Source organism: Podarcis raffonei, chromosome 4 (assembly GCF_027172205.1).
Source record: "Podarcis raffonei isolate rPodRaf1 chromosome 4, rPodRaf1.pri, whole genome shotgun sequence".
NCBI classification, from domain to species: Eukaryota; Metazoa; Chordata; class Lepidosauria; order Squamata; family Lacertidae; genus Podarcis; species Podarcis raffonei.
The window spans coordinates 56,793,862-56,814,201 of NC_070605.1; the positions used below are offsets into that span (position 1 = coordinate 56,793,862).

The following is a 20,340-nucleotide window of genomic DNA, read 5'->3' on the forward strand; positions in this document are numbered from 1 at the left end:
ATTTCAGCTATTAGTGTTAATTTTGTTTTGTTTTTAATGGGAGTGGACTATTGGGAAATCAGAACATAGTGCTAAACAAATGTGTAATCATTACAGCACTAGTGCCTTATAAAATGCAAAAGGAGCAGATGGCTGCTCATTCTGGTGTGATGCTGATCTGTTTCAGATGCAACCAGTTCAAGGAAGTGAATTAAGTTTTGTTTCCTCATGATGAGACAGCATCATTTTCGGTTTCCTTTCTGTGTTCTGCAGCGAGGGAAACTGACACACTGTTGGGACCCTTGCGATATTGCTTTTGGTGTGGGATAATGCCTTTTTAAGTTTCGAATTCCCTGAACAGGAAAGGCGGAGCTGATGCTGACACAATAGAAACAAGAGCATCAGGAAAGCAGCATTTGCTCCCAGAGCAAGAGGTCAGAATCCTTCCACAGGACAGTCATACCTCGGGTTGCAGACGCTTCAGGTTGTGTTTTTTCAGGTTACGGACCTGCCGAAATCCAGAAGTACTGAAACGGGTTACTTCCGGGTTTTGGGGTTCACACATGCACAAAATCGCTACCCGTGCGTGCACAGACGTGCCGTTGCGGGTTGCCAACGTGCATCCCACATGGATCATGTTCGCAACCCGAGCTTCCACAGTATAATCAGCCTGCAGGGTGGATTTCCATTTGGGGAGCGGGAAGGGAGAGCCTGGAAAGTAATGACTGGATTAAATGTCTGCAAGCAGAGGAGTCTCACTGGGTTGTAGGGGGAAGAGGGAATGTTGTTCACTGCCCCATTCAAGGGTAGCTAACGTGGTGTCCTCCAGAAGTTGTTGGGTTACAGTTTCCATCATCCATAACCATTGTCCATGCTGGTTAGGAGTGGGATTGATGGGAGTTGTAGTCCAGCAACAACTGGAAGTCACCATGCTGGCTATTCTTGCAGAAGGCCTACTGAAAGGACTAAACAGGGAAGAGCTGGTTTGTAGCATCCTGGCTGATACCTGGTCTGCTCTCCCAGCCAGCAAGTGTGTTTGTGTCTGTACAGATGTTTTTTGCCTGCATCGCATTGTCTTGTGAGGTATCCGCCTGCTGGTATGAGAGTGTTCATGCTGATTGCAGTGTGGGCTATTATCTGATCACTGGCTGAGTGGACATGCCACACATACACACACACACACACACACACACACACACACCAGGTCATGGGTTTGATCCCCACATCGGGCAAAAGATTTGTACATTGCAGGGAATTGGACTAGATGACTCTTGTGGTCCCTTGCAACTCTACGATTCCATCTCCTGTCAGGAGTGGAAAGATGAGAGCATAGTCATCTTATTATTTGCAGACTCTACTGACTCCAATTCGCTTCTGGACCCAATTCAAAATGCTGGCATCAAAACCCTGAACGGGTTGGAATTAAGCGTATTTTAGGGACTGCGTCTATACATATGAATCCAATTATCCTTTATAATTATCAAGAGATGGCTTGACAACGGATTTGGACCTGTTGCAGTACATACAGGGCTTTTCCCATGTTTGCTCCAAATATAGAACATGCTGTCTGCTCAAGGTTCCACATATCCTGAGCTTGTAGGCTATTAGATGTCAGTGAACAGCTTTTCTGGTTCTAGTGAGCTTTTAAGTATACTTCTTACTGAGAGACAGAGTAGCACAGTAGCTGAGTTGTTTCCAAGGCACTTCTTGGTTCAATCTTGCCTGCGCCATTATTGATGGACGTCTAATGGCGAAATACTTCATGTCACAAGTGTAACAAAGCCTTCATAAAGTCCCTCAGAGAGGCATGATTTGCATTATAAAGGACAAACTCTTATTCTGCCCATGGTTTCCCCTGTTACCCACTCGCCCCTACCACTAATTTTATGTCAGCAGTGTGCTGGACTCCTGTTACTTTGGAATCTGCAACATTGTTGAAAGGATCACTGAAGTAATGCACTATGAAAACTCTCAATAAAGTCAGAATCCTGTTGTTAGCATTTTATTTATACTGCAACTTGTTTCCTAGATTTCAGCTGTTGGTGTTAATTTTGTTTTGTTTTTTAATGGGAGTGGAGTATTGGAAAATCAGAACATAGTGCTAAACAAATGTGTAATCATTACAGCACTAGTGCCTTATAAAATGCAAAAGGAGCAGATGGCTGCTCATTCTGGTGTGATGCTGAGCAGTTTCAGATGCAACCAGTTCAAGGAAGTGAATTAAGTTTCGTTTCCTCATGATGAGACAGCATCATTTTCAGTTTCCTTTCTGTGTTCTGCAGCGAGGAAAACTGACACACTTGGCACCCTTGCGATATTGCTTTTGGTGTGGGATAATGCCATTGGTTAGATGCCTTTATAAGTTTCGATTTCACTGAACAGGAAAGGCGGAGCTGATGCTGACACAATAGAAACAAGAGCATCAAGAAAGCAGCATTTGCTCCCAGAGGTAAGAATCCTTCTATAGAATAATCAGCCTGCAGGCAGGATTTCCATTTGGGGAACGGGAAGGGAGAGCCTGGAAAGTAATGACCTCACAGGGTGGATTAAATGTCTGCAAGCAGAGGAGTCTCACTGGGTAGGAGGGGGAAGAGGGAATGTTGTTCACTGCCCCATTCAAGGGTAGCTAGCGTGGTGTCCTCCAAAAGTTGTTGGGTTACAATTTCCATGCCAAATTGAATTCAGTGGTTTGGGAAACTTGTTTTTGGCATGTCAAAGCTAAATGCATTCTTAATTTACAAATAAGAGATTCTTATGTGGCATTGAATTATATATTGCTAAATATTTGGGGGGTCAGTATGGATGATACCCAGGGATCTCTTCGAAAGCTGCAGTCCAGTTTATGAGAAGGTAACATCTATAAGGGGATGTGGGTGGTGCTGTGGGTTAAACCACAGAGCCTAGGACTTGCCAATCAGAAGTTCGGTGGATTGAATCCCGCGACAGGGTGAGCTCCCGTTGCTCAGTCCCTGCTCCTGCAAACCCCAGCAGTTCGAAAGCACGTCAAGGTGCAAGTAGATAAATAGGTACTGCTCTGGCAGGAAGGTAAACGGCATTTCCGTGCGCTGCTCTAGTTCACCAGAAGCGGCTTAGTCATGCTGGACACATGACCCAGAAGCAGTACACTGGCTCCCTCGGCCAATAAAGCGAGATGAGCACCGCAACCCCAGAGTCGGCCATGACTGGACCTAATGGTCAGAGGTCCCTTTACCTTTAACATCTATAAGAGGAAACTTGCTGAACCAGTCAAACTACTTCCTTTGTCAAGGTAATTGCCCTAGCCAAATACCCATCATCTGCATCTTAAAGAGTGAGCACTGTTGCCATAGAGATGAATGGGTGAGCTTTCCCCCACCTCATCCTAGGAAGAGGAACAGTCAGCCAGAGGGTGCAGGGGGGCTGTGTGTGAGTGACCTGGAAGCTGGAGATGCTGTCTTGCTCTATGCTGACCTCTGCGTTGTGGCTTGAGGCTTCCCTGGAAACCTAATGGGGAAGCAAGAACTTGTTGAGGGCTTATGCTGCTCCAGTCCTTTCTTAGCTTGTGTGTAGAAAAGCATCTTAGGTTGTAAAGAAAACCATATAGACTAATGACAACACAGGCTCTACAGAACTTCATTCTAAGGAAGCCAAACCCTGGGATACTGCAGGTACACGTGGACTCTCTTGCTGCTCAGGCATTGGGGTGCATGCAATAGTACGGTATTTTGGTTTTCAGGAATAGTGTAGCCCAATTCTGACTGGGTAGATCAGGGAGGTATGGCTAATGCTAGGAGCCTTGGATGGGGAGGGGGATAGGGATTGACACCAATGTAGAGTCAATTGCTAGGGATTTGCTTTGCAAATACTTAGGGCATCATGCAGTTCAGTGGCACCCTTTAACTTTTTTGTATGGATCGCTGAACTCACTGTAAAGTGTCTGACTCATTATTTTGAATGGGAGGCCAGTAAACTTACCACCAGTCTTCATGGTACTTTAAAATATATCCCCCCAAAACCCCAAGAGATATGTAACAAGCTTATATATGCAGTGGTACCTCGGGTCACATATGCTTCAGGTTACATACGCTTCAGGTTACAGATTCCGTTAACCCAGAAATAGTGCTTCAGGTTAAGAACTTTGCTTCAGGATGAGAACAGAAATCATGCTCCGGTGGCATGGCAGCAGCAGGAGGCCCCATTAGCTAAAGTGGTGCTTCAGGTTAAGAACAGTTTCAGGTTAAGTACGGACCTCCAGAACGAATTAAGTACTTAACCCGAGGTACCACTGTATTCTGCGCTTAACCCGAGGTACCACTGTATTAACTTTGCTATCATGGATCATTTTCCAGCGGAAAATACAAACCACTGACTCTGCTGTGGGAGAAGGGGTGGCTCAGGCTTTAATAGTTCAAGAGCAATTTACTTCCACCAAAGATACTGGCCTTAGAATTTCTCTCAGAAGCAGCCTGCACATCAAAATAAAATCAAAATATTTTTTCTTACTAAGACCAGGCAAACTGATTTTCCAGTCTACGAAAATATTTTAATTCCGAGGGAGCAACATGTCGGTCAAGTGTCGGTCAAAGGAAAATGACTCCAGTCCACTGAAGAGTAAAACAAAAAATGACTCCTCTCCACTGAAGACTAAACTTATAGAGGTACTATCAGAAATGCACAGTTATGAATCAACATCTGTAAGGGCAAACTATTTTTTAATTTCGTGGGATACCTCTTAAATACCATGATGCAGACCTAGATACCCCAGTAAGGATTCTGGGTGCAAGGAAACCATTCATATTTAAGGGTTGAATCATCCCTCTTATAATGCTAGATCCTGGGGCATGGGGTGGGAAGGTTATCCAATAAAGCTGAATTTTGGAAGATTCGGGGCAGACCAAAGGTAGTATTTCTTCAAACAACACTTAGTTAAACTTTGGAGTTCACTCCCACAAGATGTGGTGATAGGTCACCAACTTGGATGGATTTGAAAGAGGATTAGACAAAATTTTGGAGGAACAGGCTATCTTGATGGCTAAGTTCCATCTCCACTGTCAGACGCAGTATGTCTCTGTATTCCAGATTCTGGGAATTGCAAGCAGAGAGAGCACAGTTGCCCTCAAGTTATGCTTGCGAGTTTCCTATAGGCAACTGGTTGGCCACTATGAGAACAAGACGCTGAACTAGCTGAGCCTTTGGCTTGCTCCACCTTGCCTCCTCTTATAGTGATGCCCATGATAAGGATGTGTAGGAAGTACCCATATATTATTGCAGGTATGTGCAAATATGAGCAGGTGGAAGGGACCTGGGAAACTTACACTTAAGAAAACAGTTGCTGCTCCACATCACTAATATTTATTGGTGAAAATGGTTTATTGGACTTGATAACTAATTCTAGTTCTGGTCACAGGTGCCCTTTTGTTTTGTTTTTCTTTCAGAGCACAAGTGTCCTGAGCACCCAGTATGAAGAGAAAGTCCGTCCATGTATTGACCTTATTGATTCTCTGAGAGCCCTCGGAGTGGAGAAGGACTTGGCATTGCCAGCAATTGCTGTGATTGGAGATCAAAGCTCAGGGAAAAGCTCAGTTCTGGAAGCTCTTTCTGGAGTCGCTCTTCCAAGGGGCAGTGGTGAGAATCCCCCACCCCCCGCTTTTCCTCTTTTTTCTCCATGAGTCAATGTGATGCAGTCATCAACCTCTATATTAAGATTGTCTTCAGAGTCTATCCCACCATCTGGTGTAAAGTGAGGTGGTTCTAAACGCAACCTGAAAAAAGAGACAATGCATGTATTTTTGCAAACTTAAGAAATATTTTTAAAAAATATTTATTTTTTTAAAGAGAGGGCTTTCTTGGTGGTGGCATCCAGTTTATGACATGCTTTTCCTTGGGGAGATTCGCCTGGCAACTCTTTTGCTACTTTGGGAGGACTTTTTATTTTTTCTGAGCCCTTTAAGTACCGTATTTTTCCCTCTATAACACGCAGATTTTTTCTCCTAAAAAGGAAGGGGAAATGTCTGTGCGTGTTATTGAGCGAATGTGTGGTCCCTGGAGCCGAAAAATCAGGCAAAAATCAAATCGCGCTTCACGGAGAAGGGAAATCTGAAGAGGAAGTGGCTGCTTTCCTGCATTCTGCCTCAGGGTCTTACTGCCCACCCTGCTCTGTTTCCTTGCTGTGTTTGCTGAAACGGAACAAAGAGCAGGGAAAGCCCCTCCCCTCCAGGCAAGCAGAGAGGAAAGCAGACTGTGTTCCTTCTATTTCCTCTCTGTGCTCCGGTGCTGCTGGGGGAGAGGGAGAGAGACAGAGGGTGGGAGGGAGAGAGAGAGAGAGAGAGAGAGAGAGAGAGAGAGAAATGGCTGGGGTGGGGGGAAACGTTTGCCTTTCTTTTCTCCCTCCCGTTAAATCCCTCTCCTGCATTCTTAGCCAGCTGCTTCTCTGCACACCACCTCATGTCCCTTCTTTGTTTTTCCTTCGCTCCCCATTTAAAATGTGGTTACAAAGCATAGATCCACATGGATCCTCAGGATCTTTGCATTGGGTCACCCCAAATTCACCATCAGATCACATAGCATGTCCATGGCTACAGCCTGCACCAAAAAAATCACGCACCCACTGTTGCCTGGGGCTGCAATGGTGCAAAAACGTGGTTACAAAGCATGGATCCACAGGGATCCTCAGGATCTTTGCATTCGGTCACCCCAAATTCACCATCAGATCACATAGCATGTCCATGGCTACAGCCTGCACCAAAAAAATCACGCACCCACTGTTGCCTGGGGCTGCAATGGTGCAAAAATGTGGTTACAAACCATGGATCCACAGGGATCCTCAGGATCTTTGCATTCGGTCACCCCAAATTCACCATCAGATCACATAGCATGTCCATGGCTACAGCCTGCACCAGAAAAATCACGCACCCACTGTTGCCTGGGGCTGCAATGGTGCAAAAACGTGGTTACAAAGCATGGATCCACAGGAATTCTCAGGATTTTTGCATTGGGTCACCCCAAATTCACCATCAGATCACATAGCATGTCCATGGCTACAGCCTGCACCAAAAAAATCACGCACCCACTGTTGCCTGGGGCTGCAATGGTGCAAAAACGTGGTTACAAAGCATGGATCCACAGGGATCCTCAGGATCTTTGCATTCGGTCACCCCAAATTCACCATCAGATCACATAGCATGTCCATGGCTACAGCCTGCACCAAAAAAATCACGCACCCACTGTTGCCTGGGGCTGCAATGGTGCAAAAATGTGGTTACAAACCATGGATCCACAGGGATCCTCAGGATCTTTGCATTCGGTCACCCCAAATTCACCATCAGATCACATAGCATGTCCATGGCTACAGCCTGCACCAGAAAAATCACGCACCCACTGTTGCCTGGGGCTGCAATGGTGCAAAAACGTGGTTACAAAGCATGGATCCACAGGAATTCTCAGGATTTTTGCATTGGGTCACCCCAAATTCACCATCAGATCACATAGCATGTCCATGGCTACAGCCTGCATCAAAAAAATCACGCACCCACTGTTGCCTGGGGCTGCAATGGTGCAAAAACGTGGTTACAAAGCATGGATCCACAGGAATTCTCAGGATTTTTGCATTGGGTCACCCCAAATTCACCATCAGATCACATGTCTGTGGCCACAGCATGAAGCACAAAAATGATACATCCACTTTCATTCAGAATGTTTTTTCCCTTGTTTTCCTCCTCTAAAAACGATGTGCGTGTTATGGTCAGGTGCGTGTTATAGAGCGAAAAATACGGTAACTTTCATTCCCCATGAAATTGGTTTAATACTTTTTATTAGTCTTTTTCATCAGTTAATAGTTTTATATTGCTTGGTATCTATCCTCCCCTTTTGGTTGCTATCTGTTATAGGTGTCTTGGGAAATATTTTGTAATGCATGGGATATTACTCTCCCTATGACTAAACAGCTTTCTTTCTCTTTCTTTCTTTCTTTCTTTCTTTCTTTCTTTCTTTCTTTCTTTCTGCCTACCTGCCTGCCATTTGAAGGATGCAAAGACCCAACTATACTGATCATGGCACTTTCTTTGTGTCTAAAGACTTCAGTAGTGTTGTAATGTTATGGGCTATGTCTGCTGTCGGAGGCAGTATGCCTCTGAATAGCGGTTACTGAGAATCACAAGTAGGGAGAGGGCTGTTACACGCAGGTTCTGCTTACAGTCTTCCCATGGGCTTCTGGTAGGCCACTGTGAGCAGTGTATACTGGATTAGATGGGCCTTTGGCCTGATCCAACAGGGCTCTTGCATTCTTGGTGTTCTACCTGCTGATACGACCAGGCTTTCCTTGGCCCACCCATGTTTTGGTGACATTCAAGATAGAGTCGGGCTCCCTTTGCCCTTCCCTGTCATCTTCCATTCCTTCATGCTTGCTTTTTCACTTTACAGGTATTGTTACAAGATGCCCCTTAGAGCTCAAGCTGAAGAAAACACACAACACGAAGGAATGGAAAGGGAAAATTTCATATCTGAACACAGTGGAAGAAATGAATAGCTCGAGACAAGTGGAAGAACAAATCATTAGAGGTAACTGTCGCTGACAGTGCAATCCTATAGATGTTAACACAGAAGCACGCCTCACTGTTCAGGAGAGCTAGTTTGCACATCGATGCACATAGAATTGCTATCTAAATTACTTTTTTGTATATCCTCTAGTGGGCAGCCAAACAGATATTAAATTGTTACTAGGGTTGGGCTATACATAAAGAGTTTTTCTGTGATGGTTTTTGGTGTCTTCCTTTGTACCAAGCAGAAATTCCAAATGCTTATCTTTGTAATTAGTTTCCTTTTCTGCCTAGTCTATTATAGAAGAACACATTTCTGCTGAAGTGTTCACTTTTTGGTCTTTAGGAAGATATTTTCCCACGATATTCCTGTACTGTTACAGTGGTACCTTGGGTTAAGAATTTAATTCGTTCTGGAGGTCCGTTCTTAACCTGAAACTGTTCTTAACCTGAAACTGTTCTTAACCTGAGGTGCCACTTTAGCTTATGGGGCCTCCCACTGCTGCTGTGCTGCTGCTGCATGATTTCTGTTCTTGTCCTGAAGCAAAGTTCTTAACCCGAGGTACTGCTTCCAGGTTAGCAGAGTCTGTAACCTGAAGCTTCTGTAACCTGAAGCATCTGTAACCTGAGGTACCACTGTACTTTGTTTTTCCTCCTATAATACAGCCCAGAATGCAATGGCTGGCTCAGGATCAGGCATTAGCTCAGAATTAATTAGCCTGGAAATCAGCTCCTCGGATGTTCCGGACCTGACTCTGATTGACCTGCCAGGAATTGCAAGAGTGGCTGTGGGTGATCAGCCAAAAGACATTGGACAGCAGGTAAAAAGAAGATTGTTTTCAGAACTGGTAGGATCCTGAAAATGAATTGGGTGGATACAGCAAGGTATGGGAGTGCCCACATGCTAAAGGTATGATGCCTTTCGCTAAATGCCACCCATTGGAGGCAAGGCTTGCATCTACAAGGGAGAAGGGATTTTATTGGTGGTGCTCCAGTTATGGAATCCTAGGGGCAGAAGTGGGTGGCATGGTGGAGCACTGGTGCTCCTCTGACCTCCTGAGAGCTGCTTACAGGAAAGAGAGAGGTGAGGTGGTGGGGAGGTCAGGAAGGTTGAAACACACTAGCAAAACCAATCTGGCACTTCTGCTGGTGCACTTGCACCACACCTCTCCATCCAGGTAAGCATCAGTGACTCAGTTGTCAGGAGCTTGGGTGAACACTGGCTGGAAGGTATGCCTCGTACCACCATTGATATATTTTTAAACATTTTCTACCACATTAAAAAAAACAATACTAGCAGTTTTTTATTTGCTGCTTGCTTTGTTTGCTTTATCTGTTGTTTTAATTTTTGTAATTGTTTGCAAATTGCATTGAAATCCTTGGCAGACATTGGAATAGAAATAACATAGAAACCTGATGTTGTTGGACTCAGACTCCCATCATCCCATGCTGGTTGGGGCTGATGGGTGTTAAAATACAACAATGCTGATCACCTCCAATTCCTTGATTAGTTCAATACAGCAGTTATGTTAATAAATCCACTGCTTTGGCACAACAGATTCTTGTATTGTTCCAGTTTTGTACAAAATTTTAGTTGGCTGTATTTACTCATTTTACAAGGTGCCATATAACACAGCTCTTATTGTCTGAATTTTGTTACAGATAATAAAGTTAATTAAGAAGTATATTAACAAACAAGAAACCATCAATTTGGTAGTGGTGCCAAGTAATGTAGACATTGCAACAACAGAGGCACTGAAAATGGCTCAAGAAGTAGATCCCACGGGGGAGAGAACACTTGGTAAGTTAAATAAACACTTTAAAAAGTGATGGTGGTGTTTTTAACTACGGGGAGGACAAGTTATCACTGCAGGAATCCTACCACCCTGATTGATTTGCGTCATTCAGAATTTTATTTAGAGGTCTTACCGTAGTCTATTCACTTCTTAACATTTTGCCAAGCATCATTTTGCCAAGCATCTAATCAGTTTTTACCATGATTTTGTGTTAGCCCTCAAATCAACCCTCTTTCTGCTGTATTTACTCAAATGGTGACTTATCAGCTGTATATTCTGTGAATATTCTAGACCTGCAGGCTGAATTCTTCTGGCTGATTCTGTTGCGGCTCTTTGCTGTTGTGAACTGCACATCTGTATAGAGAAATAGAAGAATATTGGGGGTTGGGTGGGAAGGATGGACTTAGCAGTAAGCAGTGTGGTCCAGAATCGGTGTGGGTCAAGGGCAGCAATCGTGGGTCCAAAGGAGCAGAGGCTAGTAACGTGGTCCAAGACCATAGGTCAGGCTCCAGACAGCAGGCATGGTGAGGCAGCAGAAATCTGCATATCAGGCACTGACAGATTGCACAGACTGGGGAGCCAAACCCAATATAGTACTTGTATTGGGCCAGCTGCCTTCCTGTTGGTTCCACTTTTCCCATACAGGTCCCATGGGTTCAAAGGTGACTTGATTCAGAATATGTACTACCTTTTCTCAAAATAAACCACCTAAAATAAGATATTTTTCTTCCTATGCATCTATTATTTCACAGGCATCCTGACCAAGCCTGACTTGGTCGACAAGGGAACAGAGGCAGAAGTGGTGGACATAATCCGGAATCAAAGAGTCCCCCTGAGAAAAGGATATATGATCGTTAAGTGTCGTGGGCAAAGTGACATCAACGACAAAGTGACTTTGGGAGATGCAATTGAGAAAGAGAGAGAATTTTTCGAAGAACACGATTTTTTCAGGTAGGCTTATTTTTAAAAAGAAAGAAAGAAATCCGTTCATTGTGGTCTTTGTTGGTTGAAATATAATGCCAAATTAAGTGAAAGTATGCAACCAATGCAAGCATCTGTTTGACACTTCAGCCTGCAGTACTCCACACACTGGGTCTGATCACTCCAAAGATTGTTTAAACGAGCCCCATTTGATTGAATATTGGGAACTGCCTGCCTGCCTGCCTGTTTATCTGGATTATATTTGTGTCATACTTTTAAATTTAATTACTCACTCTTGTTTCCTGCTAGATCTCTTTTGGAGGAAGGCAGAGCTACCATCCCACTTTTGGCAGAAAGGCTTACACAGGAGCTGATAGAGCACATTAGCGTAAGAGAATTTAGTTATTCATTTGAATAACTAAATTTGTTAGTGCTTTGAAATAATTGTATTTACCTTGTCTTTGCTGGGAAGCATTTCCTCTGTATCTTTTTTTAATGTCCACAAAAAACTTACATGTTTAGGAAAGCCTATCCAAACATGTAAGTTAATATGTATTTTAATCTGTAATTTTAGTACATAATGTATATTTTTAATGATTGATTTTATTTATATTTCAATTTTTTAAAAAAAATAAAGAAAAATTGTTTTCAATCTTTGACTTCTATTGACAATTTTTTGCTTTAAAAAAAGAGTGGGAAAATGGCTGGAGGGGAAAGAGTTAAATAGCACCTTCTGCTTTCAATTCAAGATTTATACTGTAAAAAAAATACCAGCAGAGGAAAACTACATGTTGTTGGACATGTGACATGTCATTTTTAGTCCCGGGGCATAACTATATGTTGTATGCAAATGCATGTATCAGCAGTCCAATGATCTTCATTTCTCTAAAGAAAAACTATATGTGTATTACACACACACACACACACACACGTCTTGGTTGTCTAAATACATTCTGATTATAGGGTTGTGAATAAGACCTTCTGGCATGCTTTGGTGTGTTCCAAATAAAAAGAAGTTGGTGGCTTCTGTGTTTCACCACCAGTGTTAAGCAGCTGCAATAGCATTTATCTCAGTCAAGTGTCAGATTCTGTGAATGATTCTGTGAATTCACTCTGAAGAGGTGTTGAAACATTCTGAGACTGAATACTTTCCTTCTTGGTGCATGTCTGTCTTTCAGAAAACATTGCCAACTTTGCAAAAACAAATTAAGGAAAAGCTAGAGGTAACAAATGCAGAGCTGCAAAAATGTGGTCAAGATGTGCCTGGAAACACAGAAGAGAAAATGCCTTTCCTCATACAGGTAAATAAATAAAAACAAAAAAAAAATTCCTTCCAGTAGCACCTTAAAGACCAACTAAGTTAGTTCTTGGTATGAGCTTTCGTGTGCATGCACACTTCTTCAGATACACAGGTAAATAAATGTGAGGTTTCCAATTTTATTTCTGGAATGCCTGAAAATTTTAATATGTGTGTTTCTCAGGAAACTGAAAACGAAGTACCTAAATATCAGTATCTAATTTTGGTAGAAGAGGTTTAGGCCTTGAACTCTGGCAGACATTTCCAAGCTTCAATGCAATAATGTACGTTTAAAAAGAATGTTGAGAATGAAAGACCAAATAAACAACAACCATCCGGTGAAAAACAGAGGGTGGGGAGCATGTCCCTCTCCAGATGTTCTGGACTCCTGACTAATGGTCAAGGGTGATGGGAGGTGGTTTTGCAATGCTTCAATTGGACCAAAAGCATTGGTACAATACTAAGTTCCAAGGGCCATTATTATTATTATTATTATTATTATTATTATTATTATTATCATCATCATCATCATCATCGTCATCGTCACAGTGGTACCTCAGGTTACAAATGCTTCAGGTTACAAACACTTCAGGTTACTCTGCTAACCCGGAGGTAGTACCTCGGGTTGCGAACTTTGCCCCAGGATGAGAACGGAAATCATGTGCTGGCAGCGCAGCAGCAGTGGGAGGCCCCATTAGCTAAAGTGGAACTTCAGGTTAAGAACGGACCTCCGGAACGAATTAAGTACCACTGTATAATTAATTAATTAATTAATTAATTAATTAATTAATTTTCTATACCGCCCTATACCCGAAGGTCCTATCGTCATCAGATATCCTTTCCCATCAATTATCTCTTTTATTACCTTGTGCATAGTGAATCTAAGTCTAGGCAGACAATAGTTAGGAGAGTTGAAAGTTATGTACATTGCAAAACAGGTAGAAAGTCACGCTTGCACAGCATGTAATGACTCTGCTGTGGCTTCTCTTTAAATATTATGTCTCCTTCACCCTATATCATCTATTTGATGGATATACTTTACTTAAGATGAGGATTGGCTATTTGTTGAAAAGTAACATCAGGGAACCACTTTAAGATTGTAAAGCTTATTTGTATGTGATTTGGGAAGCATTCTCTTTGTGCTGGTTTAGGAATGGTACTATGGAATATGAATGGTGGTGCCTATCCTGAACATGATCCACTTCTCTTTTATTATTGTACTCTGCTCATTCATGTAAGCCATAAAGCTTAAGCCATCAAGTTCAAAGCCTAACGGGTTGACTGTCTGTGTCATCTGCTGTCCCTTCATCCCCCACCCCGATCCTTTGAATGGCTTGACATGCCTCCAGCATTTTGGTTTCTTCATTCTTTCCACTATCTATTCTCATTTCAGAGAGAAATTATCCTCACGTCATCGCCTATCCTATGTACAACTTCATTTGCATGTAATGTTTGGTGGCAAGTCTTGATGCTTTCTGGATAATCACTCAATTCTTTTTCAAAAGATGTACATTGTAGCTGGATATATATATATATATATATATATATATTCTTTTTACAGAAAATCAAGCTTTTTAATCAAGACATCTTAAATAAAGTACAAGGAGAGGATTTAACGGATTTGAAAGAAACAAGATTGTTCACAAAAGTGCGAAATATCTTTAATCAATGGCAAGAGGAGATCAACAGCAATGCACTAAATGGTAAACTGTTTCAAATTTCTTATTTTTTCCCCTGCAAGTGAACACCCAGTTTTAACCTGAATTCTCATGCAGGCTGTGTACACATCAGAGAGATAGCGTGCATGTAGTTTGCACAGACCCATTTTTCCCATATGCACTTTTGTGCATGTTTGTTCACACATGAGCATTTTCAGTTGAACTCTGATCTCAGTATTTCCTAGCCACACTTGTGGGTGGGTGTGGTACTTGATGGGATATATGCACATTATGTGCTGTTGTCCCTATCATCTCTGAATTCCAGAAACCTGTGGTTCATTTTGGGCATTGTCACAGATATTTGTTTACCTGTGCATGCAGCCCATTTTTATTTTGCTTTTGAGATAGACGTCTTCCAATATCAGGCTTGCAGAAAAGAGCAGGTTAAAAAAATGTGTGTTCTATAATTCATGGAGTAGGCATGATTATTAACTTCATCAGAACTGGAGCCTCGAAAGTTGAGGGTGATTACTTAATGCAATTTTTTCAATGTTGCAGTAATAGATACTATGAAAGATGAAGTTCACAGCTATGAAAATAAATATCGTGGTAAAGAACTCCCAGGGTTTATTAATTACAAGACCTTTGAGACCATTGTCAGACGACAAATTATGATGCTGAAATCGCCAGCTGTTGAAATGTTGACGGATGTAGCGGGTACGTTTTACAGTAGCAATATGGTTTCTGTTTCTAATATCTGGTTTATGTAAAGGATTTCATGTGTGATTTTAGGAATATAATTTAGTCTGGAATATATAATTTCTGAATGTTGTTGATGTACTGTTAATATAGAAATATCAGTTTTAAAACAGAATAGTTTTTTTTAATTTTAATACACATAAGTATTGTGAATATTTTGATTGACAAATGCAGGGTAATCAAAACACTTTAAATGTCACTTGCAGAAAAACAAATTATTCTCTGTTAAGAGCACTACCTTCTATAGTGCAATCTTATACATGTCCACTCAAAAGTAAATGTCACTGAATTTTATACCAGGTAATTAGGTATAGAATCGCAGCCTAAATGTTTTATTGGCTTTGTGAAAGTCAGTAACAGCTCATAATTTATTTGCATACACAATTTAACACAATAATCTTCATGACTTGTGTCCTTTTTTATATCTGCATAGTGCTTAGCATATATTGGCCTTGAAAGGAAAGTATATATATATATATATAATTAAATAGAGATTGAGCACAGTAATAATTGATTATTATGCCACAATAATTGATTATTATGCCACAATCTTACATGTCTTCTGTCAGTTGATCATTCTGATCCTAATCCTAACAAAATACTTCCTAGGAAGCAATTCCCATTAATATTGTTTACTTGATTTTCCCAGTCTCTCCGTCTTTCGCAGCATATTGTACACACACAAACACTCTAATCTGCATGCATGCCTCTGAGTAAAAGGTTGGGTTAACGGTAGCCAGGAAAGACACAATAGCAAGAGTGGTCATTCTTTTCTGACATGTTGCACAATTTAACTGATGTGAACACGTGTGTGCAGGGGCGTCGACTTGCTCCCCACATGCGGGGTGGGGGGCAGCAGGCCAGTCTTGCCCAGCAGTGGTGGGGGATGGCGGCCCCCTCACTATTGGGGGGGGCTCAGCCTCCTGCCCAGAAATAGTGTTGGCACCCCTGTGTGTGTGTGTGTTGGTAGAGGTGAAGGTGTTTAAAGACACAAGCCCAGGGCCCCAGTTTTTTCCAACAATACACAGGACAGCATATTATTTACTTTGGCCAGTTGCTTAGGAATTTTAGCCACAATTTTTCTCTTAAGATTTTGTGCCTTTAAATGGTTCTCCCTGTTTTCTAGAACTTGTGCGGGAAATTTTTATTCAAACTGCCTCCCGACACTTTGGTGCTTTCTACAATCTTCTGAGAGCTGCTCAGGTAAGAAGTGATGTATTTAGTCATAACCATGATGGTTAGACAAAAGACAGACATGGAACCCTCTAATGAATCCATACAACCAGGATGGCTCTAGTGTGCTTGCTGACAATCAGGGCTTTAAAGCACAGCTTCACATGATATCACTATGAAGTCAGGTGATTGACAGGTAAGCAGAAAATTTAGACCTGGCCCATCAGTCTGAAAAGGTCTCCCCCTGACTCCCACTTCAGATGATGAGTGTTTTATGTGAGCTCTGCCCCCAGGTATGTAAAGGTCCTGCCTTGATCCTAGATTTAAAAAATAAATAAATAGTTTGACTTAATTTTAACTACTTCCTTGTCCCACCTAATATATATGAAAGAGATGATATGATGCAGGGATGGGGGTACTCTGCTGAAGAGAGCCCATGTGTCATGGACTGGTTGCTCAGAGGCCAGGGAGTGGTGGTGGGACAAGGATGAGCCATCAGAGGGAGAAGACTGAGGTGTCAGAAACTGAATAGGGAACAGGGCATAGTGAGCTGGGAGAGTCTGTGGCAGAGGGAAGTCCAGAATCAGAGGCAGACGCTGAAGCAGGGGAGGAGGCCAAGAGGCAGAGATGAGTCTGGCTGGAGAAGGTGTCTCTCCTTCCTGCTGTGACAAACTCCCTTCCCTACTTGTCTCCCAGAACCAGAAGAAGTATGAAAAGAGCCAAGGAGAGATTAGTGAGGTGTAGATGCAGTCTCTTGCTTGGGGAAAAAAAAAACCCTGGAGAAGGGGGGGACTTAGCTGTGGGGAGGTGGGGTCCTTCAGTCTCAGCAACTGCTTTATGGGGGCAAGACCTACCAGAGATGAGTTGCGCTCCTTAGGCCCGACGCTCCTTTGCAGATAGTGTGTTTGCTGCTAAAGACTTAACTCTAACTTGCACAGTGTGATTTACTGCTAACTCGCTCTTGACACAATGGTAGCTTTATATTTTTAAAGTGGAAATATTATCCACTGATATTTCTGTGCAAGATGTTATTCTGTGGTTCTCTCAAAATGTAACTGTTGTTCTACCATCAATTGTGGAGTTCATGCATTTCAAATATTTGTACCTTTCCCAGCTCCCATGGAAGTGCTTTGTAACACCTTACCTTATTTATCTACACAACGCTACCCATCAAGGCTTGCGGAAGGGTCCAGTTTTTAAAAATCTCTGATAACACCTTTGCCTGAGACACTGGAACTGTCATTCAGGGTGGTGGGTGAAATGGACTAATGACCTATATTGGTAAAGCAGTTTTAAGTGTTAATTTCTGAGCCTTACTGATTATACTTGGGAACACTGAGTGTAGGGGTTCTCATAATGAATTACTGTGGAACAACAACAACAAAAGATAATATCTTTTGTCATGCAGATCAATATTGAAGATATAAAACTGGAGCAAGAAGCGGCTGCGGTATCCATGATCAATACTCAGTTTAAAATGGAACAAATAGTGTACTCCCAGGACAGTATTTATAGTGAAGATTTAAGTGGTATTAGAACGAAAGGTGTTGAAAATGCATTTACAAGATCAGTTCTAGTTCCTGCAAAGCTATGCTCCATGGAGGAAATGACTTACCACTTGAACGCTTACTTCAAAGTGAGTTTCAACCTCTTTTTTTAACACCTCAATCTCCCATTACAACATGGAACAATTCTAGTAGTAAAATAAAGAAACAGAGTATCCAAAACTTTGATCTGAATAGTTTTTCTCCTGGGCTGATATAGCCTTCCACCACCTTCCCGCTCCTCTCTTAGGATAGCTGAACTCTGTTTTAAGTTTTTAAGCTATTGCTTTGGAGCAGCTTCCGCTTAACATAAATGTCACATAATAACCCAAATAAAGAAGTACTTACACATGCACATACATCAGGTTATTTCTTAGAGCTCTCATGGTAAAAAAAATAAAAAAGGTGGGTGGGGCATGGATATGATGAGAGAAATTATTTGCTCTATTGTCTGGGCCCAGAAACAAGAGAACCAAACCAATTTGTGAAATAAATAAGGGCCCATTATCCCTCCTCTTTGGATTGATTGTTAGTGGGAGTGATTTAAGCCTTCTTCCAGTGACCTATGTTTAAGTGGATGACCTATTGTAATGATAGTCTTTTGATAATGCTACCTTCCTGGTTTTGTCCGTCTGTTAATCAGTCTAAAAACCCAAACTCTTATTCTGTTTGCAGAGCGCAGGAACCCGTCTTGGAACCCAAATTCCCATGATTATTCAGACATATGTTCTCCAGGATTATGCTGACAAATTACAAAATGCAATGCTGCAACTCTTGCAAAACAAAGATCAGTTTGACATTCTCCTTCAGGAGAGGTATGATACTTCCAATGTGAGGAACACTCTGAAGGAGAAGATCAAGCGTCTCACCAAAGCACGACAGCATTTAGCAAAATTCCCCATGTAATCAAGAGGTGTCTCTGTGTTAATTCCCTCTTCCAGTTGCAGAAGGAAGGGATCCTATTCATTGCTTGTGTATACAGTGGTACCTTGGTTCTCAAACGCTTTGGTACTCAAACAACTTGGAACCCAAATGCTGCAAACCCGGAAGTAAGTGTTCTGGTTTGCGAACTTTCTTCGGAAGCCAAACATGCTCCGTTTTGAGTGTTAGGCTGACTATTTGAGTGCTACATTTCCGTTTTGAGTGTTACACTTCCGATTTGAGTGCCAATGTGGTCTTTGCTCATTCCTTGTGATTTTGTTTGTACAGGGGGATGGAAATGGTTAATGTAGATTGACCAATGAGAAAGCTCAGAGGCGGAGCCTCTACCTGGCTTTGAGGCTCAGCCCAGGGGTTTTACCATTGGGAGATAGAGGAGTCAGAGTCAGACAAAGCCAGTAAAAGACAAACACAGCAGTTGTGACAGCTAGAGTGAGAGACAGGGATAGAACTGAGAGAGAAGAGTGTGACAGTGTGAGATAGTGCCACATCTAGTTAAGGGCGCGCATTTCAGAAACCGTTCTGAATATATTTAAAACTTGTTCTTCAATAAACTTTAATCTTCGTTGTTGACTTTACAACCTGATTGAGACTCAGTATTTCACCAGAAGAAACCTGCTTAGTGGCAGCGGAAGAATAAAGCAGTGGTGTGCAGGTCAATACAGGGGTACCTCAGGTTAAGAACTTAATTCATCCTGGAGGTCCGTTCTTAACCTGAAACTGTTTTTAACCTGAAGCACCACTTTAGCTAATGGGGCCTCCTGCTGCCGCCGCAAAGTTCTTACTATTTGTGGATTAGCAGAGTCTGTAACCTGAAACATTTGTAACCTGAAGCGTATGTAACCCAAGGTACCACTGTAGTCCGTGAAACGACCGGGGGCTCTGTACGAACCCCACAACCACACTGCTGTTTTGAGTGTTACACTGATGAATTGAGTGCCACACTTCCATTTTCAGTGTTACGCTGAGGTCTGTCTGTTTCTGCTATTGATTTTGCATTTTTGTGGCTCTTTTGTGTGTGTGACTGTGGAACCCAGTTCAGCTACTGACTGATTGATTGATTGACTGCAGTACATTGTTTATTGCTTTCATTTTAGGGATCAATGGTCTCATTAAATAGTAAAATTCATGTTAAATTGCTGTTTTAGGGGTTGTTTTTAAAAGTCTAAAACGGATTAATCCATTTTGCATTATTTTCTATGGGAAAGCACACCTTGCTTTTGGAACGCTTTAGTTTTGGAACGGACTTCCGGAACAGATTAAGTTTGAAAACCAAGGTACCACTGTATAAACAACTTAAGCTTTCATACCACCACCACCATCCTAGTAATAACTGATTTTAAAAATGCTAAATTCTAGACTTATGGTGGAAAACCTTGTTCTCCTTTTAAAATAAAGTATTTGTTGCTGAACTGGTCTCAAATTATTGCTTTCCCTCATATTCTTTGTTTGAGATTTTAATGCTGTTTTTTTCTCCAGGTGAATTATTACTGGTTATTTGGAGTGATTTCATGGTCTACACAATCCTTGCAATTAAAACATGGATGAATACTTTCCATCTTGAAAATGAGAGTCCACCTAAACCTAGGAATGTGCAATCAGATCAGGAGCATGCATTGTCTAGATCAGTGGATCCCAACCTTTTTTTTGGCCATTACGCACCTAAGCATCTCTAAAATCCTGGTGCCCCCCCCCATGACATACAATTCTTATCATTCAAAAAGTGAGCTCCTTTTCACGTGGAGGAAGCCTAAAAGGCCA

The 20,340-nt window shown here is 42.0% G+C and overlaps 1 protein-coding gene across 2 annotated transcripts; it reads left to right on the forward strand.

Annotated features, from left to right (window-relative positions):
- Positions 1-314: 314 nt before the first annotated feature.
- On the forward strand, positions 315-19,991 carry LOC128413036 (interferon-induced GTP-binding protein Mx1-like). Of its 2 annotated transcripts, none has more exons than XM_053386774.1 (14): positions 315-413; positions 4,471-4,616; positions 5,394-5,583; positions 8,377-8,514; positions 9,159-9,313; positions 10,155-10,293; positions 11,041-11,239; positions 11,519-11,597; positions 12,388-12,510; positions 14,068-14,209; positions 14,723-14,881; positions 16,050-16,126; positions 17,505-17,732; positions 18,316-19,991. In XM_053386774.1, exons 2-14 carry the CDS (start codon positions 4,521-4,523, stop codon positions 18,544-18,546), a joined length of 1,956 nt encoding a protein of 651 aa, XP_053242749.1. In that variant the 5' UTR covers positions 315-413; positions 4,471-4,520; the 3' UTR covers positions 18,547-19,991. The 2 variants fall into 2 exon arrangements, with proteins under 2 accessions (XP_053242749.1, XP_053242750.1); XM_053386775.1 differs by lacking the exon at positions 315-413 and adding an exon at positions 1,713-2,428.
- The last annotated feature ends 349 nt before the right edge of the window (positions 19,992-20,340 follow it).